Below are 26,075 nucleotides of genomic sequence, written 5' to 3' on the forward strand. Positions count from 1 at the left end.
AATAGTTGTCATTTACTAACAATTTCAACTTATTGGTGTACAATAACAAACTTGGCCAAGACATCATGATGTAGTCTGACATAATATTTCTATATCACGTATACCATGTTTGATTTAAAAGAACAATATTTTGAAGCACAACTGCTTTGAATGGTGAACACCGTTATCTTTTCTAAACCCTAAAGTATATTTCCTCACTGTTAGTCACGAAACAAAATGAAAAGAGTAGTTGGTTGATATTTTTATGTAGGACGTTATGTAGAAGAACCATCAAGACTATTGGTTTCAAGTTTCAAGTTTTTATGCAAGTAATATTTAGTGGTAACCTCCAACTTATTTTCTCTCCTTTATGGATTAGGTGAATCCCTTCGCTTTTGTAAAAGATTATTTTATGGTAACTGACAACCAATTTTGAAGTAGCTTTTTATCTGAAAAAGAAAAGTGATAGCGCTGCCTCTTATATTTAACTTATGAAGCCCAAGATTAACAAACTTTCGATTCATGTCTATAGGTAACCATGTCTTACAATAAATTTCTCCAAATATGGTGAAGTAGGCATGAAACATGATTATTATATATTTTTATATGTTTTGCTTTACTAACTCCATATGTGTACTCGTCGTCCTTTGTAGTTCTTAAGTGACCTTACGTTAAAACGTTGCTCTGACTCCATCTATAACTACTTCTCCTGTTGTCCTGCAATGCCACATTCCATTTTGTCTCTGTTTTCAGCTGAAGAAAGAACTGCAGAATTTTTGTTCTTCTTCTTGGTTGTCTTCGTTACTTAACGATCCATACAAAACTACATAGAGAAGAGTACCTTCATCCTCAACTATGAGCGAGAGAATTAGAATTCTAGAGAAACAATTGAAGGGAAACGGGGTAAAAAGGAAGGTCCTTCATAGCTTGAAATCAAACATCTAACCTCAGCTCAATTAGATTTCTAAGGTGTTTATGAAGTCCTTTTACCTATACAATAAAAACTATGTGTACTCCATATATTTTGTAAACTAAGAGAGAGAGAGAGAGAGAGAGAGAGAGAGAGAGAGAGAGAGAGAGAGAGAGAGAGAGATCTAGAGACAACTTAACATAGAGGGTCTACATGATCATGAACTACAATCTTGAATATGTAGTAGTGAAATATTATTTCTGTATATTATAGTTGAATTTGTTTTAATTATGTCAGTCTTGTCCAGGTTCAGGTTTTTCTTAACCGAGAACTGATTTTTTTATTTATAATCAATCAATATCTTTCAAGAACAATGAAACATCAATTGCTATGTTTATGGTCTTCTTCTCTTGCTCTGCTTGGCTCTTCATTGTTGATTGGTATGGTCTTAGGTTTCTTTTCTTTCACTCTCATGCACTCTATCTGAATACTACATTGATAAATGATTCATTTCAATCCACGATCCTCCATATTGTCTCTTTTAATATTGAGTTCTGCATATTCTTGCTGTCTCTTATGCTACTTAGAAATCTTACTGAGCAGAATTCAGTTAAAGGTGTTTCTCCTGCATTTTAAATTTGATTTTTTGTAAAATTGGGTTTTCTTCTTCAAAAAAGTTTCCTACTTAATTCCTTCTGACCACCAAAAGTACTTATAGTAGAAGATAAGTTGACAATTAGTGGATGCAAGTAAGTTTAATTTTGAATAGTTTTATTTGTATTGTTTCCAAACTTGTTGATTTGTTTTTACCTTTATTTCCTCTTTTATTAGACCGATTTTCTTTTTCAGGGTCTGTGAAGAAGGATTATCGAAGGTGAGTTAGATTTGACATTGGGTAAGTGACAAGTTTAACTCAGACAAGGACAACAACAACCAAATGCCTCGAGTAAAAAACATATTTTTGATGTAATTGGAGCTTATACTGCTTTTGGATGGCAGGTGAAACATAATGAATTTGGAGAATATTGGATGCTTAAAGGTTAGATCCCGAGATTTACACTCTAAATCCGGTTTGCAATTTGAATTAGGCTATGTGTTATGACCAGACTATTGTGCCTAACTTCAGGTTTGATTCATCGACAATGTGTACACTTTTTGTAATTCAATATATGTCGAATTTTTTGGATAATTGTAGTGTTCGATACGGGATTGTACCATTTATATTAGTAAAGATGAACGTAAATCTTATAATTAACAATTGTGGCATGATTTTTTCAGGTACGAGCGCGGCTGAGAAGCTCAAGAAGTGGCTGGAAGAGAAGGAAGCCGAACAGAAAAGGTAGTGGTTCTTCTCATAAGATGATAAAATATATTAACTGGGTTTCCTTTCATGTAAATTTGGTGAACAATTCCTGCCACTTTCGAATATTTAAGTTATATGAGAAAATCTTTAATCACCGATTAGAGCTTGGAGATTTAATCGTTTCATACTTGAATTTGCTAAAAATCAAGTTTCGATATGTTTTGACATGACTTCTCCATTTAGTACTCCAACATTCTCATCTGACGATTATTACGAATGTTTGATTTAGAGAACAGGGTATTGTTGACGATTCTCTTCAAATATTAAAAACTTGTACATGATATTCACTTCTATCGACAATCTAAACTTGAATTTATATAGATTAGAAAAGTGAACAAAATCTCTAAACTAAAGCCGAAAGTTGAGAAACCTCCGGAGTACTAAGAACGAAATTGAAAACAAAGAAGAAAAGGCTAAGACTGAAAAAACAACTTTTGCGGAGACTTCTTCACAAGATGAACCTTCTGTAGAGAATGATAGAACTTCGTCTACAAAGGAGAATGTCGATCCAAAAATTGAGCTTAAAGATGAGTTATAATTTGAAAAAGTCGAGGTAATATTAGGAACTAATTTTATCTTTTTACAAATTGATCTTGAGTTCCATTATATCTAGAACAAATTGATATTTGTTTAAAGCTCCCCTACACATTAACAATTTTTGTTAGGATAGAGGTGTTCAAAGTAAGCTCCATTTTTCTTTGTCAAGGAAGAAGCGCTATTCAAATATCATCGATGAGTTCAATCTTCAAGATCTTGGTGAATCAGAACTCTATTTCCTTTATCTTTTTTTGAGAGTTTTTGTTATGGTATTTGCTTACTTAAAGAGTTTTTGTTGATTAGTAGATGCCAACTTTTCTTTTTATAATTATTTAGCTTTACCATTGATTTATTTAAATATTATTTGATTATATGAAGAAATAAACATGGGTAAAGAAAAATTTGTATCAGTATCATTGACATTGGACATATCAACCTTGGAAAGTCGACCACCGCTGGTCACTTGATTTACAAGTTGGGAAGCATTGCCAATTGCATTGTCGAAAGGTTCCAGAATGAGTCTCCTTAGATGATCAAGAGGCCGCTCAAGTACAACTTGGTTCTTGACAATCTCAAGGTTGAGCGTGAGCGCGGTGTTACCATCGACATCACTTTGTGGAAGTTTAGGACCACCAAGTACTAATCTACGGTCGTTGATGCTCTCGGACGTCGTAACTTTATCAAGAACATGATAGCTGGTACCTCTTTAGTGGAGTGTACTGCCCTTATCTTTGACTCCACCACTTGAGGTTTTGAGGTTGGTAGTAAGAATGGACAGACCTGTACACACGCTCATTTTTGCTATCCCCTTGGCGTCAAGAAGATGATCTGTTGTTGTAACAAGGTGGCATTTATTTTGTGAGCTCATGATATTTTTTGTTAGTTTAAACCGTGGTTAAGTAATCTCCGGGCATTGTTTTGTCAAACACATGCTATGATGGACAAATGAGTCATAAGTTAATTTTTAGGTTTATTTGTGTGTGTTTAGAATTTAAAAATAATATAAGTACAATAAGTTAGCTACGTCCGTTTCATATAGTCTAAAGGTCCATACATCTTCATTATTATTTGGTAGCATTGTGTAAGAATATTTCTGGTCAGATATGTTGGTCCTCGGAACGAAGAAACCGGTTTACTTTCTTTTGTGTACTTTTTTTTTTCCAAATTCTATCTGAATTTGGTAAATCCTAATGTTATGTTTTCTTTGTTTCTCTTTCAGGTCGGTGATATATCTCTAGCTGATTATGTTTTCTTTGTTTCTCTTTCAGGTCGGTGATATATCTCTAGCTGATTATGTCATGGTCAATGCATCAAAGCATGCTACCTATGTCCCCCATACAGGTTATGAGACCAGCTTATGCACGACGTGAGCAACAAAAGAAAGCCAATGGTTGTACGAGTCGCAAGCATGCAATGGATATCAGTCATCTTCTACTGAAACAAGAAACTAAATTATTTATATTTATTGGTTTGTTCCACACATTCGTATGCTTCTATCAGTGGACTAAGGGAAGACACTACAAGAGCTGGTTCCACTGGTGCATGTGGTAAGATGTCTAGCTGATGATATCTCTCTTTTGAGAAGAATATGAACCAGGCAATATATTCCTCACAAGTCACAACTACACCTAGAGAAAGCGTTTTTACAAACTTCAAAACCGTTGTTGAATGCCTTGCTAATTAGATTATTATAGTAGCGAAGGGTTCTTTAAACAGGATAATGTTTAGTGACCTCAGAGTGCAAGGTGTTTGTTAACATTGAAGAAGGTAGATGCTTTCTCTATCTTGCTGGCTTGATGTTTAATGGCAATGTTCTGGAAGTGTTTCAGAAATTAGTTTTTCATCCACAAGAACAATTGTTAGAATTGTTCTTTCCCCTTGTGCCTGAGACAAGATTCTTTAATATCATTGTATATATCTCTCTTTAGTAACACAATTAGTAATTAGTATACAGTTATTTACATTTAACTGTTCAGCTGCGTTCATAACTTAAGATAAATTTTATACTCCTAGAACACTACACTTGGGGAGAATACTAATCTGAAAAGTTGAAACTACAGGGCGAAAATACAAAATGTGGAGAATATTGATTTGAAAAGTTGATACCACAGTGAGAAAGTACTAAATGTTGAAAAGAAGAGAAAATTTAAATAATCAAATATCATGTCTATTATTCTGTTGCGTAAAGGGCATTCCCCCGCCCACCGGGCGGGGGTTATGCCTAGTCTATATAATAAAATAGGTGGATGGGTGCTGACTGGGACAAAACTCTGGATAAATCCAGCCGTCCGACCCACATCATCTCTGTCATCAGCCATTGGATTCAGCAAAATCTTAGGTTGACAACCGGGGCGCCTATAGTCAATGAATGGACACATCGTCCCAGTTCATATCTTCTCACTTCCCATCCTTTTAGGAATACTTCTCCAACATTTACTTCATGTTCTGGCTTCAGTGATCATAATTCTTTTGGTTCATTAGTCATTCTAAATGTTTCAAGCTTCTGAATCGATCTCCTATCTCAACCTTCTCTATCTAATTTGATTTGGTGTCTTATGATTTCTGTAAACTTTGGGCCTTGTACTTTACGAATGGGCCTAATACGTACAAGCCCAATAGTATGTCCCATCCAATTAGCCCATTAAGTATTGGGCTTAGGAAACTCTATATCTAGTTCAAGAATGAGTTGTGTTGTCATGTTGTCTTGACACCTTATGGACTTGGTGTTTGACACATAAGATGCACTTGTCATGTTGTCTTTACACCTCATGGTTTGTTGTCTTGACACATGGAATGTTTGACACCAATATGAACACAACTTGTTAGTGGTAGGCAAGACAAAATGCAATGATGGAAATGCATTTTGTTGTAGTATAAATAGGAGATAGATATGGATGGAAAATATGCTCTTGCTCATACAAGTTCAAGCTAGAATTTCCATCTCTATAGGGTTGAAGAAAAGAAGAGGAAAGAGTATACTTGTTCATCTTTAATCAAAGAAGAAGCTTATCATCTATTATCTAAACACAACATGGAGAAAGGTAAACTACTTATCAAGAACTTCAAGTTTCATTTAAAGATAAACTATTGTTGTGATGAACATGATGTCTCTAGATCATTTTATGTCATGGGAAGAATTTTTCGATTACATGTTTTATCCCATGAACTCATTGTATGTGTGTATATGTTTATTAGTCCAACAATTTCTATATTCCTCTGTGGGATATGCTCTGATCTTGAAATTTTGCTTGCTGCGACTAGAAACGATTGAGGTGTTCGTTAAATTATCCTCCTTTAGGGTTTCTGGTATCTCATACTTCTCTATGTCTTCAACAGTCAGAGGTACAATTTCTGAAGTAATTATTTTATTCGGAGTTTCTGTCTCCATCTAATTTGATTTGGTGAATTATGATTTTTGTATTCCTCTATGAAATACGTTCTGATCTTGAAGTTTTGTATCATAATTTCGGTTTTGGTTTATGTTACTGTAGTTGGTTAGAGTAGAGTTCATATGCTCACAAAGTGTTTGACAAAATGTCTCAAACACTTTAAAATCCAAGTTATCTTAATTTTCAATCAAGAATGTGAAGATATTCTCATTGTTTGGTAAAATGTCTCAATAATTTTACATAACAAACATGGAAAAAGTATCATTTGTAGTTTCTATTTTTTCTTAAATCTTCTATGTGAGCATTGATTTTACTGTTCATATGCAAATGGAACAACAAAATCCTATTTTACTGTCTCACCCACATCAACACAAAAGTCTCATTTAAAAGTCTCATTGATAGAAATGAATATGCAGTAGCATTGATTTTACCGTTCTCGATTTTGATTGTGTTTGAGGTTTGTATTTTCTTCTCAAAATCCAATTTCAACTTTTGGTTTATCTTACTGTTTTGTTATATAGACTAGAGTTTATATGCTCACAAAGTTTGGAAATCCTTGCACATATTCGAAAGTAAGAATTTTAGTCAATAAGTAAATCCTGACTTTGTCTATATAAAGTTGTTTATTCATATCCATCCAGTCTCCATTGCTTCTTCTATATGGTTTCATACTCCTCGAAAGAAGCAAAATCTGATGAGCCTGAATCCGTGATTCCATCAAATGAACTCTCCGCAGATCTATCAATTCAAGAAGGGAATAAAGTTTTTAATTCTCTATCTACCATTGTATTTTTCAGGGGATTCGGTCCTACTCCTGTCCTCCTCGATCACTTCCAGGTAAGTTATTTCTTTTGTCTTTAGTTTTTCTTCTTAATCCATGACTTGACTAAAGTTTGCAAATCTTCTCCCTTCAAATTCCAACTTAGGTTTTATATGTTTTCTCACTCTCCCACTCTTACATTACTAATGTCGATGAAGGAACTTCATGTAGTGCGAGCTCCAGTTGTTCGATAAAATTCCTCAATCAATTCAGAACCTGTTATTTCGAGGAACTCAAATCATTTTGCTTCTTTCTATTGTAAATAAAATTTATTGTTTATTCTTTTGTTGAATTTCTTGCTATTTCATTACCAATGGTATGTTGTGGAGATGTTTGACACATTGTTTATACATCAGAAGATGCACCATTTTACAATCTGTCATGAGTAATGACTTCGTCGAAGTGTTCAAATTAAATATTGAGAACGGATAAGTTTCTTTTCCTGGTTTTCTATCTTCGTGTTATATCAAAAGGCTATAAAGAGTTGATTTGAAACTTTGCTCCGGACCTTCTATTTCATTCTTGCTTTGGTTGAATTTTAACGTTGCACTTCATTGAATAATATTAGTCTGGCTCGAGCCATTGAACATTTTTTCCCATCATTTACATCTTGATAATGTTCTTGTAGGCGAAAACTTTCTTTAGGGACTTTTAATTAATGTATGGCCGTGAAGATTAGTTGTTAAGACTTGCCATGTCGAAGATTCAATTTCAAGTTGGATGTATATTTGAGTAAGTCCTTTATATGCTCTCTCTCCCTCTATCTCTATTTATCTTTGTCGCCAATTTCTCATGTTTTATGCTATAACCTTTTTGAGATCAAGACTATATTGTACTCATCAAATGAGGACTTGAGTTTATGGGCATATGGAAATCTATTCTATCATAGAGATCAAAAGATAACCAATTTCTGTTTCATATAGGTGTCTCTAAACACTTGTACATGTTGCCTACGTACAGACAAGTATTTCCTAGCACATCAGTTTTCATTTTAGACTTTGTACGTATGCATCTGTTATTTTCTGCTCAGAATGAATTTGAAATATGTTGTAACTCAATATCATTCTACAACTCGAATCTTTTTCGTAGAAAATAATTGGGTTTTTTTGTTTCTGAATTTTGATTACTGTTTACTTTGTTCACATAATTTCATCAATCGATCTAAGACCATCAAACGATAAATGAGAAAAGCGAATCAGTTTTGATAATGTGAGATTCAACACTTTATGAACCGCTTCTCTACAGTTAGTGGGGTTAGACTCCAGCTGCAAGCGGTATGACCCGCAAGGCTGGAGCCACAAGAAACAATCGTTGTCTGTGTAAGGTACATGATTAGCATATGATTCATTTGTTAATTCTTACTGACAGTTATATGTATGTTTTCTATGGGCTGATGCCCTAAAACTTGTAAAACTAAAGTTCATGAGATTTGATGTAACTAAATAAGCTTATTGATCCTAATTGTTATAACTTTTACAAATCATTAAAGAAAATAAATAAATTTCAAGGAATCCATACTCCACTATTTGTTCCCATTTGAAGCCACTTAAACAAAGGAAAAGAAAATATTTGATGTTTTACGCTTTACCAGATACTGTCGCTTCTATTGTAGTTGCAACCACAGTTGTAGGTGCAACATTGCTTTAGAAGAAACAATTGCAGGTATTTCTCATGACACGAAAAATTATTCTTCAAATTCTTGTGTTGTTTATTTGGGTCAATAAACTATATATTCACGGGAATTACTGATTTCGCTCTATTGGTTTAGCTTTTTTTCAATTTATTTGCTTTACTTCAGTTCATTTTGCCTCATTGCTAAATTTTTGAAATTATTTCAGTTTATTTGCTTTATTTCGGTTGATTTCGCTTCGTTGATTCAGAAACTAGAACAATAAAATTGATTTGGTTTTGTTACTTCAAATTAGTAAATAGTAAAATATGTTGATTCACATACTATAGATTTACTGGCTGCACTAGAATTCATTTGTTTTTGTTACTTAAAATTAGTAAATAATCATATTTTTAATTCATTGGCCTAATGAGTAAGTAGTAATTTTGTTGATACCCTGACCTAATTTTGTTTCGTAGATTGCCATGGGCTTTTTTATTTTTGGCTCTTTCATTTCACCAGGGACTCTTCCAACCTTCTGATTAATAGCCATTTTCTTTCATTTACAGTCGGTGAGTTCTATATATTTCAAAAATTTGTTTCTTTATGTGTTGCAATTTAGTAAATAATGTTGTCTGTTGATTCAGTACATTCATTTTTATAGTGGTCTAACACATTACCGTAACTTGTGGCTTAATAATCTGGTTGTTTCTTTTGGAAGGAGAAATGGAGAAATAAGAAGGAAATTGGGTGGCGAATGCACAGTCGAGACCTCTTTGTTACTAACTTAAGGATTGTGAAGGTTGTGAATGATCTCCCTGGTCTAACTGATAAGGAGAGCCGAGGTTCAGATAACTCATGGAAAATCACAAAACGCTTTAAGCTCTCCAAAGAAGACAATGCCAGAGCTTGTAGACACATGACAATACAAACTTGAAGACCAAAAACGGAGATAATTTTGTTGGTATAGGAGGTATACTCTTTCATTCGGCTTCACAATCTATTATATGGGAGTTGAATCTTATGTTTATCTTTAAAAGTCTGTGAAAGTCCAAAATTTCGGAGATTGGTGTATTGCCTCTAGAAAGAAAGAAAAAAAAGCAAGAAATGAAGAGAAAGAGAATGTGATCGTGAAGTCTGAACCAACATAACAACAAAAGTTTTTTTTTCTTTCATGTTGAAGCAAAGAAGAGATCTAAACTCTCAGTTGCTTCCAAGCCATTTATTTTGCAACTGAGGTGCTTACCTTCAAGTTAAAAAAATTCGTTAAGCTATATTCTTTTCCAGTTGAATTGGATTGGTGTTTCATATGTTTTTAGGCAACTACCCAATAATATATTTGGTCCCACCCTTGAACGGATCGTCGTATGGTCCTAATATGGTGCAATATATTACACATCCCTCAGATGGAGAAGCACCTTCAAGTTGTAAAATCCCTTATTGAACGAACACTTTGCATGATGGATTTCGGCTACGATAGATGTCTTATTTTCTATTTGTGCAATCTTTTGGGAACCCTTTATTTCTCATTTTGTTTATTATTGTCAACATTACAATTATACCCTTACAAAAAAAAATTAATACTTTTGTCTCTCTACACTTCTTCCTCTACATTTTGATGATTTTGTGTTTACATAGTAGGTAGCATAAATATACATTATATGGTCTTTATTGTTAATGTATTTTGAATTTGGGGGGAGTTGAATTACTTGGATACTTTAAATTATAGTGTGTTCCACAAATTTTGCCGTGTCGAAGGCACGGGCTATATTCTAGTATATACAAAATGTTACTGTTTTGAGTGTTGAAGAAGTCATATTGAGATGATACATGACATGATTGTATTTTGGGATATGACACTCTAATCACATCAAATGAATCTAGATCAATTCCCATTTTGACCTTCTATTTGATTCCCTATTTGTTGGTTAATTTTTAATATTTCATAAAGTTAGATGGAAACACATTGTTAAATATGGTCAAGTAGAGGGCGATGGCTTTCAACAAAAAAAAAAAGTCGAGGGCGATCAATGTGGTATCAACGTGGTAGTTCATGCAGGATCGTTAACAAAATAAAGTAGTTAAACATAAGTAGATCTCACATTTGAACCGTTGATAAGAGAAAAACCGATGATGGATCGGTTCTAGTGAGTCTCACATCACTATGTGTATTTTCAGAAGGATCATTAGATCATACATCATGATTAATGATGAGTGCCTATTATCTGTTTTACAATATATGGCATGAAAACATCATAAAGATGGATGTTGTTAGGCCCGTAAAATGGTTTATAAATGACATGACTACATCCATAAGTAACTTCTTGATAAGTAGTACTTGAAGGCCATGATATCTATTTTCTTAGTTTATTATCACTAAATTAAAATTACATTTTTTTTTTTTTGAGAAATCGACTAAGATCTACGTTGGAAGTTACAAGTCATTGATACATCGAGACGATGTAATAAGCACAATAACTGATGAAATACTACTGAGACTAAAGTCCGACGAATTAAATAGCTTATAGCCTACATAAACTACTTTATTTATAACCAAATTTAATATTTCTAGATTTACAGTTCCATGAGATCGAACCTGGAAACTCTGCAATCTGACCAACTAGGCTACCAGTGGTTGGCTAAATTAAAATTACTTAAAATTATACAAGAGCGGTATACCACAAACTTGAGTATAAAATCCACATTTTCACGTGAACTATTTGAAGGGAAATAAAAAAAGATCGTGAAACTTGTATAAAGAAAACAATATAACACTTCAAATTTTCTTAACAGATTATTTGAAAGGGGAGTCTAAGTTGGGTTTGGCAAAGTTTCGGGGTTAAAGGTAAAAAGGACGAGTTGGTCGGTTTGGGGAGGCTAAACAAAATTTGTTGACAAACTTAACTTTGGGTGTGTCTTAGTAGTCCAAGATTGTTATTCTAATACTGGTCCAACGTTGACCCATAACAATTCTTACCATCTTGACTGGTCTACTGCTCTAGAAACCCCAACCAAGGGAGAATAATGAATCAACATATTTCACAACCAACATATGAATATCAACTAGAAGAAGAAATACATCCTATTGATTGAGGTTGGACTCCCAAGAATTACTCCACTAACTCCAACCCAACACAATTCAACCCGAATAACTCTTCAACCATTAGAGCAAGTCCAACTGGGAGTGGTCCAAAGACCTTTAATTCACCTTTTCATTCAAATTTAAGGGTCCGGGTTCAGATTCTCAAAATCAGCTCCAATGGGGAGCGGTCCCGGACCCTTAAATTTTAATGAATTTTTAAGTTTTTTAAGTTTTTGAATAATGTGTTAGATTATTTTTAGTTTAAGTTTTTTAATGAATTTTTAAGTTTTTAAATTAATGAGTTATTTTTATTTTGTTTATACAAAAAAAAAGAAAAAAGAAAATAATCCCACCGTTGGATCACCGTTGGATGTGATCCAACGGTGGGATTTGCTCCCCAATGTGACCGTTGGGGAGCCCCAACGGTCCCTTGGGGAGCTAGGGGACGACCCTTATTTCCCTCAGCCCTTCGTCCGGGACCATTTCCACTCCAATGGAGAGGATGGGGTGTCCCGGGCCCTTAATTTGAATTAAGGGCCGGGACCGCTCCCCATTGGACTTGCTCTTAACATAACAAATCACTGGATGGTAAAAATATTTTAGTTTTACATGTAGCTTTTCAAACAAAAATTGCGACTAATATCAAAATGGAAAATGACTATTTACTATTTAGATAGAAAAACTTATCTTAATATAGATTAAATCAACATCTTCGAAATCATTGATACAAGTTATACATGCTTCTTTTTTCCTTCCATGCTTCTTTTTCCTTCTTACACAAATTCCCACTCACCCAAAATCACTCACCCAAATCAGAATTCCCACTTTTAGTTTACTATCATGGTGGACCATTTTGTATTCAAACTTCATTTTCATCCACTTACCATAACTATCTTAACTCTCGGTTTTCCACTGCTTTCTTGATTCGAAGACTTACACAGTCATGAGTGAAGAAGGTGCAACCCGTAATTCGAAAACTTACACAGTTATGAGTGAGGAAGGTGCAAACTCTAATTCGAAGGCTTGAACTGTTATGATTGATTATTTTGCGAGTTCTGAAAAATGCACTTGGAGGGTTTGATATATTGCCTGAATGTACTTAGAATTCTGCTTGAGGTATTATTAAAGGAAATGAAGGGTGACGGAATTTTGCCCGGTCATGCTGTGCGGGTTTTGTTTATTTGTAAGCAAGAGGTTGTATATTTAGGGGGGAGGGATTGAAGAGTTTGTGAGACAGTTGGTTGCCAGATGAGGGAGTTGTAAATTTGGGATGAGTTTATGTTGATAGTAGCAACCATAAAGATGAATTTGAGAACGAAAATGGTGGTGAAGTTGATGAGGTTTCAGCACACCAGACGGTGTGAAATTCTTGTGGAGTACTAGATTAGTTTATAAGGTTCTTAGGAGTAGCAGAGACAGTTTGGGATTTGGGGCAGAAACTCAATAATTCATCTGCACTTGGCCGACTAGCTGAATCCCTCCGTAGGCAGCTTTCTCTTACTCTGGCTATCTGAGAGCAAATTCTATAGAATATCTAGCTTGATCGAGTGCCACTTCGTCAGTGAGAAGCTTCACTTTGGTCTTTTTCAGACGAATCACCTTCGCTCCGCTGATCAATTGACGAAAATGTTCCACCAAGCGACTTGTCTAGAGCAATTTCGTCACTTACTGTCCAACTTGGACTTGACTAATATTTATATGTAATAATGCAAATAAATCAAATTCCTGCCAATAATCATATCATGTGTTTTTTTTTGACCAAGTGAAACCATATTTATTCATAAGTGATATAATCACAATGTTACAAGGATGATAATTTATTCCTTTGAGGTATACATGAGAGTTACATACGTTCAAATGTAAAGTGCCTCATGAAGGAAAAGGAATTGACTAGACACAGATACAAAAGTAACTATAGATCGAGAATTAAAGACCCTAAAGGTCGACAAAAAAGATCCTATAGATCGTGAATAAAAGAACCTAAAAGTCGACAGCCCCAACTGAGAGAGGCGCCGCCGCCATTACCAAGAAATCGCCGCCACCACTGAGGAACTGCCAATTTTATTGAACTAAATATAGTGAAATACTAAATAACCTCTCTCTTCTACTTTTCTCCGCACCACGGAACACACCACCAAAAACACCACCATTGCTAAACACCACATACCACACTACCACCACCACCATTAATCACAACCCTCTTCTCCACCACCACACCACCACCATTACCATTAACCACATCCATCTTGTTCATTGCTCCACGCCACCGCCACCACACCACCACCACCATTACCATTAACCACATCCATCTTGTTCATTGCTCCACGCCACCGCCACCACACCACCACTGAATCACAGAACCCACCACCACCACCACTAACCCCCACCAGATCCGATCACCAACATCACCCCTATACCACCACCAAATCCGAACCCCAACATTGCCACAACCAGATTCAATCATTAAAATCAAATCTCTCCACCACCAGATCCGTACACTACCACAAAAAAAATAGGGAGAGAGGAACCCTTGCCAGATCCGGCGAGGGTTCAGAACTACTACCCAAAACTAAAACCACAAAATAGATAATGGATCTGGGGAGAGAAAGAGAGAAGAAAGAGAAGAAACTACCACCGAATTTCAAAAACCACCACTCATAATGGTGGCGCCGACGAGAAATCATATCATGTGTTACATTTAAGTTACCAATTTCTTTTGAATTTAGGGTTTTTTGGGCTTACCCTTCGTCACTAATTGGTAATTGAGTTTACCCCCCTCAATAATGGGTAATTGAGCTTACCCCCTTGGACTTACTATTAGTGACAAAAACACAAAGATTATGTTTGGCGTACGTGAAATAACTGCCACTACCAAGAATAACTAATCTTCAATATGAATCATATTAGGGATTCTACCTCATTTATTGTTTGATTTGGTCAGGAATATGATTAGTAAAGAGTAATTTTATTTATATATTATTTACTTTCTGATTTTATTATCACATACCAAACATATTCTTAGTAGTTTTGACAAAAATCTAAATTCAAGGGGATAAGCTCAATTATCAATTACTGGAAGGGGCAAACTCATAGTGTAACTGACCAGAAAACAATTTTTTGAATAGCCTATCTACTGCCTCAACTTCTTCATCTTCTCTAATCTTAAACTTTTGTGTTGCAACAAGTGTCACAGTCAACTACCCAAATTGTCTCACCAAAAACATTTAAATGGATTTGGAATCTTTCAGAGGATAAGTTGTTAATGGTGGATATTGTCCTTACTCTCAATTTATATTTCTTCTTTAATAGGGTAACTTAATTTTGATAGAAATTGAAGATCAAATCAACTTTGATCTCCAATGACGCCATCCATGAGATAAACCAAAACCCTAGTCTATATATATATCCAGATTCCCCAATTCTCCACTTCCATAGATAAACCAATTAGTTCTAGAATTTATCAACAATGTTAGAGCTTGAATTCTTACTACCATGGCTTCTTTTCATTACCCTCTTCTTCACTTCCTTCTTTTTCTTCTTCATTAAAACATCCTCATCATCTTCTCCACTACCTAAATCATACCCACTAATTGGTTCATTCTTTGCTATCTCTGCGAATAGAGATCGATTCAATCCATGGGTATCAGAGATTTTGAGCTCTAGTTCATCAGGAACATTCATTCTTCATCGTTCTTTCGGTGCACGTCAAGTGTTCACTGTAAACCCTAGTAATGTTCAACACATTCTCAAAACTCAATTCTCTCTTTACCCAAAAGGTGAAGTTTTTAGAACAACTCTCACTGATTTCCTTGGAAATGGAATTTTCACTAGTGATGGTGAAAATTGGAAGTTTCAAAGACAAATAGCTAGTCATGAATTCAACACTAAATCACTTCGAAAGTTTATTAAAAACGTCGTTAAGACGGAGCTTTACGATCGATTAATACCCATACTTTCGATATCAGCAGAGGAGAATTCAGTATTAGATCTTCAAGATATACTTCAACGATTTGGGTTCGATAATATTTGCAAGATTTCGTTCGGTTTCGATCCTGGGTATCTCTCATTGTCTCTCCCACAAACAGAATTCGCCATTGCATTCGAAGAAGCTACAAAATTAAGCGGAGAACGATTCAATTCTATATCCCCATTAGTTTGGAAGCTTAAAAGAGCTCTAAGTATTGGATCAGAGAAGAAACTCAAAGAATCCAACTTAAAGATCAAAGAGTTTGCGAAAATTGTTGTGAAGCAGAAGAAAGAAGAGTTGATAGAGAAGAAGGATTCGTTAGAAGCTACCGATCTTTTATCGAGGTTCTTGAATAATGGTAACTTCGAAGATGATTTTGTTATTGATATTGTTATAAGTTTTATTTTAGCAGGTAGAGATACAACTTCAGCAGCATTGACATGGTTTTTCTGGTTAGTTTCTTGCAACCCTAAAGTAGAAGAAGAGATACTTAAAGAGATAAATGAGATTCAAGAAGAACCCGATTATGAAGACGTAAAAAACATGATTTATATCCACGCTTCACTCTGTGAGAGCATGAGATTATACCCACCCGTTCCATCCGATACAAAAGAAGCGATTAGTAACGATATTTTACCCGATGGGACGATTATAAAAAAGGGTATGAGAGTAACATTTCATCCATATGGAATGGGAAGAATGGAGAATTTATGGGGTTTAGATTGGATGGAATTCAAACCAGAGAGATGGTTAGAGAAAGATAAAACTAGTGGGAAATTGAGCTTCATTGCCAAAGATTCATTCACTTATCCTGTTTTTCAAGCAGGGCCCAGGATTTGTTTAGGCAAGGAGATGGCATTTTTACAAATGAAGATGTTAGTTGTTGAAATTTTACGTCGATTTCGTGTGGTTCCTGCAGAAGGTAAGGGTTTTGAACCGGTTTTCGTTTCATATCTTACTTCGAAAATGAAAGGTGGGTTCCCTGTGAGGATTGAAAAGAGAGAAAAAGGTCCAAGTCATGCTTGATATATAGTTTCCGTCTTCTTCGGATGTTATGATATTTGTTGCTATGGGTGAATTCTATATCTTTGTTGTTGTCTATTACTAACTTGCTAGTAGTAGTTATGTGGTTTTCTTTCTTTTTTGTGGTTAAATCATCATCTTCAAATTCTAAATTGTGCACAAATGTTTGATTCTGGGGAACTTCTGTTATTCAGTTTCCTATTGTTGCAGATCATGTTGGTCTTCCCTGCAAAGACAGCATATTTTGAGAAATGTTTGAATGGCAGGCCGAAGCCTGCGAAAAATTTCGGCCCCTGTTTCTCTTTCTCTAACATTGTTGGGCGAAATGTGACAGTCGGCATCTGATTTGAGACAGATTTGGCCCATATTCTGAATTGAAAAAGAGGCCAACCGACCCATTATAGATTTGAAAGGAAACGAGTCGACGGCTGGCCTCTGATCGGAGCGAGTGGTGATTCACCTCTCACAGAGAAGAAGAGGGAGAGTGAGCCAGATCTATCTATCTCCCCCTGTGTGGATTAGTGTAACTTCCCGTGCCCAAAATTAACTCATAAGAGACGTTTCCGACAATTCACTGACAAAAATTAGAGTTCAGTAAAAAAGTAAGAAAGATTTATGTACATCGAACTGGCAAATATGCTACAAAATACCATACACCCATTTCAAACAACATAGGCTAGACCAACATAAACAAGCCAACACTAATCTAGGTCGAAGCCTTAACCACCACGCAAGGAATGAAATTTTGGTTCCGGTGGAAATTTTGGTCGGTCTAAAAGTAGAAACATTTCTATTCGGTCAGTGTGTAAATTTTACAAATCTACAGAAATGATAGAAATATGATGCAATTATGTATAACAAAATAATTAAACCATAATGAAGCATAAAAATGATGTTTCACATTATCTATTAGTTTGAGGGAGTATTAACAATTACACAGTTACTTCTGGGGGTAAATTGAATAACTTTTTAGGTACAACACCCGAACGATAACATTCTTACTGATAATAGTTAATAGTTAACAACCTATGTTAGTTTGAGAAGACATCGTCATTTGCACAATCATATCAGGGGTGTTACAAAGATAAATTCAATTTAGGCAGTTAAGTCAAGGCGTAAATCATTCAAGTAGATATAAATATCATGTAAAACATAACATAAAATCAAGAGAGATTTAAGAGAAATGAAGATGAAAAAGACGAATGAAGGGATATGTTTCTAGTATTAGTTTCTCTATTTTTTTTTGCTAGATTTCTACTATGTCGGTCGAAATTTCCATCATGTCGGTGAAAATTTCGATATTTCCAACTACTTCGGTGGAAATTTCGATCATGTCGGTGGAAACTATGCAAGAAATAGTTGTAGGTGTTATTTCGTGCACCTAATATCATTTTAGGAAACGTTTCGCAAAATTTCAGCGAAATTTCGGGAAGTTTCATTCCTTGCCACCACGGCGCCACAAGATATCGGTTAACAGTTGAACACAAGTCTATGATGCCTATAGCTATATCAACCCTATGTGATAAGTTTATATGTATTGTTTGGTGTTCTATCGGAAACATTAGGTGGCACCACGCCACCACCTCTACAAGTAAACAACCACAACTGTAATAAATTACTACATAGTTTCTTTCACACTGATTCGTTAAATGGCACCGGTCTGATCCGTATGAAATGTATAATTACAATGTTATTCATGTTATAAATCTTTGATTTATGGTGGATGACCACCACACTTTGGTAACTCCCACCACCATAAGTTCTCCACCATTATTTGTATTCAAGCACCATTGATTATATGTAACTCTTGTATTAGTTTTGTAACTCATCAAGAGGCCTATATAAAGAGCTTTCTTGTTAGTGAATAAGATGTACCTAAGTGTACCAATGTACCATAGTAAATGTAGAGAATTCTCTACAAACATATGAATACAACTCTAAGTTCTTCTTGTCTTTATCTATATATTTCCATTATCTTTCTTCTTCCCTCCTTTATTTTTCACAACAATTCACTATTTCACCGAGAAGATTATTAAGTCTTTTAATTTTGTGTCCGAGTTCAGTAGACAAACAAATTGACCAAAACCTGTACTGATAGTGCACGCCCCATCCATCTATATCTGATGGGCGGACTTGGTCTTCACCTAGAAAACCTTTACCTACTTGTATAACCCGTCTACTACCACCCGTCTTAGAAGCCGGAGTGTCTGTCTGCAATATCGACATCAACCAATTCTTAGAAAAAGAAGGGTCCGCTATTATAAAGCCCACCATTGGGGTGGTAACGAAAAAAAGACCAATCTTACAAAAAGATTGTCAAAATACAATTTTACCCCTCTCTAAACAAACATAAACCATCAAATCTTGGAGTTTTCCCCGCCCAAAATGTACAGAGTCCTCTCAGGTCAGACTTAGATTAATAACCTAAAAAGTTTCTCTTCATTGATCCGCTTTATTCTTTTAACAAATCTCACATACGATTCTATTTTAACAAATTTTAGCAATTTTTATTGAAAAATTTCATTAAACAACATGGGAGGTAGTTTAGCAATTTTTCTCTCATGACATTATGTTATATCACACAATACCTTACGAAGGTATAGTTTATATTGTACATTACTCGTCCATCAAGACTAGACCAATCCTAAATCAAAATTTACTTACTGTTCCTTGGGCTAAACTTTGGAAAGAGTCGGGTATCACTCTTAAAATCCAACTATTTATTTGGAAAATCTTACATAACGAGTTACCAATACAACATTGGTAAATACAACTCATCGATTCAACAACAGAGGTGTGGCTGAGAATTTGAGGGCCCTGAGCGAAATTTAATTGCGAATCCTTCGTACAAAAATAAATTACTAGCAAAAAATTGAATAAAATGTAAGATGGTGAAAATCATAGATGATTCACATGTGTATTTATGTATTATAGGTTTTTTTGTGAAAAAAACACTTAACTTCTTAAAAAAACACTTAAAAAATTAACGAAATACACCTGAAATAACAAAATGATCAAGACAAAGTGTAATGGAGCAAAAATAAAGTTTGATTTAGCAATTATACTCTCATCCAAAAAAATTTCAAAATGTGGCACTCGAGTCAGTTGCATGGACGACAATCATCCTTCCCAGTGGAGCTAGTATTCCTTAGATGATCAAGTGGGTACTGTATATTATATATCCGTTAACTCTGGCCCTTTTATAGGAAGTGGGCCCTTTTGAGGTGGGGGCCCAGGGCGGACGCCCTATATGCCCTCCCGCACACACGACCCTGTTCAACAAACATGCAAATTTTGTGATGGTGGAGAAGTAGAGACTATCTCATCTCTTTGGCATGTGTCCGAAGTTTAGAGCATTAATATCAGTCACACATATCAATATTATTCAAGATTTAAACGTAGATACACTGGTAAATATAATAGATCTATCAAATCAAGGCATACAAAACAATGAATCTTGGGTTTTATATATTCATCTCTTCTGGAATTGGTGGAAGATTATGGTGTTCAACTCCAAAGCTCCAGATATACAACGATGTTGGTGGATGATAAAAAAAATGAGGTTAGCTTCTCTACACACAGTTCATTTTTCAGCATAACTCTTGTTACTTCGCAGGTTCAACAGTGGCTTCCACCTCCGTCCCGTGGTACATATCCAATATTATCTCTATTATACGTGGGAGGCTCAGATATCAACAGGTGGAGATCCTACACTGCCCGCGAATTTACAATCAGGAGGCACATAACTTAGCGCGTCTCACTTCGGCCCCTATTGACTGGCTCTCTTCAGATTCGACCCTTTCAGTTAACTTGATATAATTTGTCTTTGTTGTTGCGATTGTTTTTTCTCTTTCTTTCCAAAGACAATATTGTAATATGAAAGTAATCTTTTAGGGAAATGCTATTTTCCCAAGGAGGTTGACAAGGGGTTTGACATAATGATGAGGTGGATGCCGTTCATAAGTAAGAAAGTAGATGACCCAAATATGAACCGTTCAAATCGAACGACTCGGATTTAAACAAATTTTTCATCCACTTTCTTACTTATGAAAGACATCCACTTCATCATTATGGCAAACCCCTTGTCAATCTCCTTGGGAAAGTGGCATAACCGAATCTTTTATGAAAAAAATAAATAAATATAAAAGGTCTTTCCAAAAAAAATAATAATTAGTGGGTGATTTGTAAAATAATGTTAGTTTTTGGGTCAAAATTTCAAACTGCCATATGCTGTTTCAGGTCTCTCTGTCTCTCTCATTTAGGTCAAAATCAAAATTCTTCTGATTCACTCCCCTCTGTCTGGGAATGGAGGTTTAGGGTTTCTATCTCCATTCACTTTTATGTTTCCTTCAGTCCTTGGAGGAGCTTCTGATTTCAGCAGTAAGATCTACCTCTCTACCATCATCACCAACACTCCCCTCCACAATATCAGGTCTCTCTCTCTCTGTCTCAGTTAGGTTTTCTGATACTTTCATTTATAGATGTATATGAGTATCAGACATTGTTTGCCTATTTAACTAGAGATTAGGGTTTACTAACTAGTCCTGCTTTACTGTAACTAGTAATCTAAGCAACCCCATATTTGATTTGTGATTGTCTATATACTTGTATTTTTCAGCTTTTTAAGGAACAAACAATGGTAGAAACAACAAATTCAGGACTAGAAAAGAAGATTAAAATTTCTAATACTACTGAAGATAGAATTAGCCAGTTACCTGATTCAATCATTCTTCACATTCTCTCCTTCCTTGATGATACAAGATATGTTATTCAAACCACCAGTCTTATTTCTAAAAGATGGAGACCTCTCTGGACTTCACTCTCCAATCTACACTTCGACGACGATATGTTTTATTCGAGCGAAACAGAATGGATGAGTCGGTTTATAAAGTTTGTCGATACTGTATTGCTTCTTCACAATTCATCTGCTATAAAAAAGTTTGCTCTTTTCATTTCGTGTACCGAATGGGAAACACGAACATCCCATATTATTACATGGATTCTTGTTGCTGTAAGAAAAAATGTTCAAGTGCTATCTATTCACTTACCTGAAGAATTTAACTTTCACTTTCCTCCATCTATCTTTACCTCTACTTCATTGACGTCTTTATTCATAAATAATTTTAATGGTGATGTTACAGAGCTTAATCTATATCCAATGGATTTACCTAAGCTCAAATATTTGTATCTATTTGGTCTTTCAATTGATGAGAACTTAACTAATAAGATCTTCTCAAGTTGTCCGTCTTTGAAATCTTTAACGTTAGACCATTGTTGTGTAAAAGATAGCCCTATAACTTTCAACATTACTTCTCCTATACTTCAGCGTCTTACATTGGAACAAATTAAATCTCCAGAGGTAAATGGGGTCGTAATTGTGAAGTTGTATGCGCCAAAACTTAGATTCTTCTCTTGCAAAGATGTCATTGAACACAAATACTGTCTAGACAGCTTTGATTGCTTGGAAACTGCTGATATTGAAATAGCAGTACTTGAACCAGATGAACCGCTTGAAGATTTTTCAGATCTTCCGTTATCATTGAAAGAGTTATACGCTCAACGTCTGATGGATTTTCTAGGAGCACTTCATAAAGTAAAGGATCTTAGCTTATCAGATGGCTTCCTTGAGGTATAATTGCGTCCATCCTTTCTTTTCGTAATAAATCAAGCTGAAATGTTTGCATTTAACGTCCTTAATGAAAAGACTAGTCTGACAGGTAGACTCCACCGTCTGAGCACCTAATTTTAGTACTATCTAGAATTGTAGATTGTTTTTGGCTCTAGCAGGGTATGCCTCCTTCCTCTCGTCTTGAGAAAATAGCTACAATGCTTGCATTTTGTTTGACCTAAGTGGCTAACTAGCATGAATAGTTTACGGTTCCCCTATTCCATATATGTTATCCTATTCTTGTCAAGAAAAGCCAGAAAATGGATACATCTTTACATCCAGACATGGATTAACCAAATTGATGTTTTATATATAATATGCCTTTTATGTGTTCAGGTAATGATGGGAGTGCCTGATTTAGTTTACAGTTCCCCCATTCAATTTTGCAATTTACGATGCTTCAAGATGGATACATGGCTTTCAAGAGCTTCTTTTCGTGCTATAACATACATGCTGCAGGTTTCTCCTAATATTGAATATCTTTCACTGGAAGTAAATGGGGTAATAAAAATGTCTTACTTATTGGGTACATTAATTTTGTTTCATATCTCCCACCTAGACAAAGTAACCTTGTCTTGACGCTGCGCTTTGTTTGTTATATAGGTGGACGGTGACGACCCACATTTTCCCTATGTTGACGAGGTAACTCTCGCAACACTATATTTTGTGTGCTTTACTTTTCATTTGTTAAGTAGTTCAACAGTCCGGAAATTCTGTCGCTTAATTTTATCGTTTGTGTTGTTTAGATAACATTAAGTGCAGGAAACAACGTGGAGTATTGGGACGCAGGGTCTTCATTGCCATGTATTCTCTATAACCTCAAGTTTGTCAGGATTGAAGGACTTTTGGGATGCGTGAATGAACTCAAATTTTTGGAAATTTTGTTGAAGAACTCTGTTGTTTTACAAAAATTGGAGCTCGTCAGTGGTTATCCCCCAAAATCATCGGTTACGGAGAAACGAATGAAAAGATTTAGTGAGATGCTACTAAGCTTTCCAAGAGCCTCTGAAGCTGCAAATGATATGCTTCAGTTCACATTTTAATGGAAAAGGTGATTTCTCATCTCGTTTTCTGTAGATAAGGCAGGTATATCATGGTAACTTGTATTATCATGATTTACATCTTTTATTCTTGTATGTATAGACTATAGAGTATAGACTTTATCTCTAGACAGTATTCCTAGTGGAAATGTTTTGGTAAAATTGTATTTTGACAAAATGAGTTTTTTTTACAATACTAGCCATGACCCGTGCCTCCGGCACGGTCAATTTTGTGCGTCATAAAAATGGAGGAAGATCGTAAAGTAGACTCTCAACTCATTGGAGATGCTCTAAGTGAGGCAAATGAAGAACAAAAGTATATCTCCAACTCATGACGTGTAATCAAGTATAAGTACTAACACATTAAATGAAGTTTAAGGTAATTGGTCGGTTAAGAGCCTACCAAGTCACCGTGATATACTACTCCCGTTCTTCGAATCGGCCCCTCATCTTTTAGTTGTCATAGAGTTGGTAGCTTAACAGGAATAACTAAATCTGGTCTCATCTATAGTTAACATATTTAGGTTCTTTTAGGTTTTAAATCTCTATAAGGATCTTTTTATTTGATTTAATAGGATCACCGTTAAAAAAATAAAGTTCAGTTAATGTTTGATGACCTTTCTTAAATGGCTAGTCATGAATTATTTTCATGGATATTAGAGTGCTAATATGATTCTTGTTGGTTTTGTGTAAGTTCCATCTATTGATGCATCTATATCTTATAAGCATGAGAATATCAACATCAATTCCAAATAATGGTTGTGGTGACTGAATGATGAAGAAAGAAACTTTGCACGACTTTAAATTTTGGCATCCAATCTGTAATGCAATTCTTCAAACATTTCAAAATTGGGCTCCAAAGGTTTTCCTTCGAAAATATACATGAAGCAGTAACTACATCCCTGAATGATCAAACTATAGGTTGCCTCTAAGAAGGATGTTGAATAACCGAAACTCAGTCCAGTCTCATCATTGTTCTTCTTCTTTTCCAAGACACCACAAAATTTGAATTGCCAACTTTTTTATATTACTTTTTGCTAATTTAGTACTACTTGAAGATAATTTCTTCACCAAGGTTGTGTCATTGTTTTGTAAATTGTATAGACGCTAGTGATTGACGATTTTATTTCCTGTTGCACTTCCACGAATAAAAAACGTTGCCTTCGTTTCTTATTCTTGCTTCTAAATATATTACGGATTGATTGCTTCTTAATGCCTCTCATTTAGAGCAAAACACTCAGCACACAGAAACATGTTTTAGATGTGAACTTAACCTCCAAATTGTTTTTCATGTCAATTGATGAAGATTTAGTGTTTTCAGCCATCAATTGTTCTCTCATCTATAAATTAAAAACATCATGGGAAGTGAAAGTCATCAATGATCTATCAAAAAAATTAAGTTGAGGTAAATTGAATAATTTATCTTTGAGATTTCTTAACAAGAAACGCAAACGTATCCTTTGACAATGCTATAACCCAAACTGTTTTGGATTTGCCTTCAAGAAAAAAAAAAACTATTTTGAACCCCATTGGTTGATTCAAAAATCACGCAACCTACAACGTAAACCAAACTGAAAATTCATTAAAAAAAATTAAGACGACAATTATCTAACTACAACGTAAACCAACTTTCTAAACATATAACTCAAATAATAAAATTATATTGTATATAGAATATCACCATTTTCCTGAAGATGTGCTTACCTTCTAATGCTATTTATTAAACGATCTTGGTAAGTTCCGAAGATTGGGACCTGCATACAAGTTCAAGAATTAACATGTGTTGTATACATCTCCCTTTGACTACAGAGCAAAGATTGAAACATAAAGTGATCAATGAAAATATAAAGTTTCTTGTCTATTGTCTGTGTAATGGATGGTTAGCCATCTAGGCTTCTACCATTGCATTGTTTTATTTTTTTTTTTATTAATGATACTATTTTATCTTCTCAAAAAAAATATATACAAATATTTTTTATCCGTAATCAAAACTTACAAATCCACAACGACAATATATATTGGATGAACCCGTATCACTTCTTCCACAGATCCATCGACTAAAATTTCAAATACAAAACAGATTAGAAAAGAGAGGTGTAACAAAACCATCATAAAAAACATTTGTATTGAAAAAACAAAAATAGCTGAGAGTGAATAAAGCAATTGTCGTGAAAGGAAAATCAGACTGAGAAGGCAATATTAAGGGTTTAGGAAAACATTCATCGAAAGCCTAATTATCTCTAAACCAATTGCATAGAATATGATCGAAATGGAGCGAATTTTCATTCAAGTTGGAACAAAGAAAACAAAAAGAATACATGCATGCAAGAAATGAAGACCAACATGAAGAAAATTGAAATTTAATCCTATACCTCTTTGTATAATTTTGTAATGATTTTCTCTCTCGAAATTTTCATTAAGAATGAAAATTTGGACAGCCATGAAATTGAAGAAGAAGAAGCGATTTAGGATATGTCCCTTGAAGATGGAGGATGTTAAAGTAAAAGGGAGGAGATGAATGGTCTGTAACACATTTACGATCATTAATTTTGGTTTAATGGGTTGGACTTTTGGAAAATGACCATTGGATTTTGATATAGCATTGTCCAATTCAGCACTAGTCCAGTCAGCTTTCATTTATTTTATCCTAGTCGGCGCTTTCATTTATTTTGTCCCAGTCACTATAAA

The 26,075-nt window shown here is 34.9% G+C and overlaps 1 protein-coding gene, 2 long non-coding RNA genes and 1 pseudogene across 6 annotated transcripts; 3 read left to right on the top strand and 1 right to left on the bottom strand.

Moving 5' to 3' along the window:
- The first annotated feature begins 5,516 nt into the window (after positions 1-5,516).
- Positions 5,517-9,842, top strand: LOC147536072 (uncharacterized). 2 transcript variants are annotated; one of them, XR_015225987.1, is made up of 7 exons: positions 5,517-5,830; positions 6,051-6,131; positions 6,976-7,015; positions 7,627-7,730; positions 8,590-8,660; positions 9,087-9,179; positions 9,329-9,842. It is a non-coding gene; the product is annotated as an uncharacterized LOC147536072 (long non-coding RNA). The 2 variants fall into 2 exon arrangements; XR_015225986.1 differs by lacking the exon at positions 8,590-8,660.
- A 5,011-nt stretch (positions 9,843-14,853) lies between these two features.
- Positions 14,854-16,831, top strand: LOC147536073 (cytochrome P450 94A2 pseudogene; annotated as a pseudogene). The gene has a single exon (XR_015226189.1). The product of XR_015226189.1 is annotated as a cytochrome P450 94A2 pseudogene (transcript).
- Positions 16,832-20,851: 4,020 nt separating this feature from the next.
- On the top strand, positions 20,852-23,565 carry LOC147536074 (F-box/LRR-repeat protein At4g14103-like). 2 transcript variants are annotated; one of them, XM_086643855.1, is made up of 5 exons: positions 20,852-21,111; positions 21,298-22,308; positions 22,684-22,848; positions 22,951-22,989; positions 23,094-23,565. In XM_086643855.1, the coding sequence occupies exons 2-5, from the start codon at positions 21,316-21,318 to the stop codon at positions 23,388-23,390; spliced, it is 1,494 nt and encodes a 497-aa protein (XP_086499981.1). In that variant the 5' UTR covers positions 20,852-21,111; positions 21,298-21,315; the 3' UTR covers positions 23,391-23,565. The 2 variants fall into 2 exon arrangements, with proteins under 2 accessions (XP_086499981.1, XP_086499983.1); XM_086643857.1 differs by lacking the exon at positions 20,852-21,111 and having other exon boundaries at positions 21,193-22,308.
- Positions 23,566-25,089: 1,524 nt separating this feature from the next.
- On the bottom strand, positions 25,090-25,869 carry LOC147536075 (uncharacterized). The gene is made up of 3 exons (XR_015225358.1): positions 25,760-25,869; positions 25,384-25,444; positions 25,090-25,141 (listed from the first exon to the last, which is right to left on the bottom strand). It is a non-coding gene; the product is annotated as an uncharacterized LOC147536075 (long non-coding RNA).
- Positions 25,870-26,075: the final 206 nt, after the last annotated feature.

Source organism: Eschscholzia californica, unplaced genomic scaffold (assembly GCF_041429995.1).
Source record: "Eschscholzia californica isolate CP2 unplaced genomic scaffold, dmEscCali1.0.p SCAF_5, whole genome shotgun sequence".
Classification (NCBI taxonomy): Eukaryota; Viridiplantae; Streptophyta; class Magnoliopsida; order Ranunculales; family Papaveraceae; genus Eschscholzia; species Eschscholzia californica.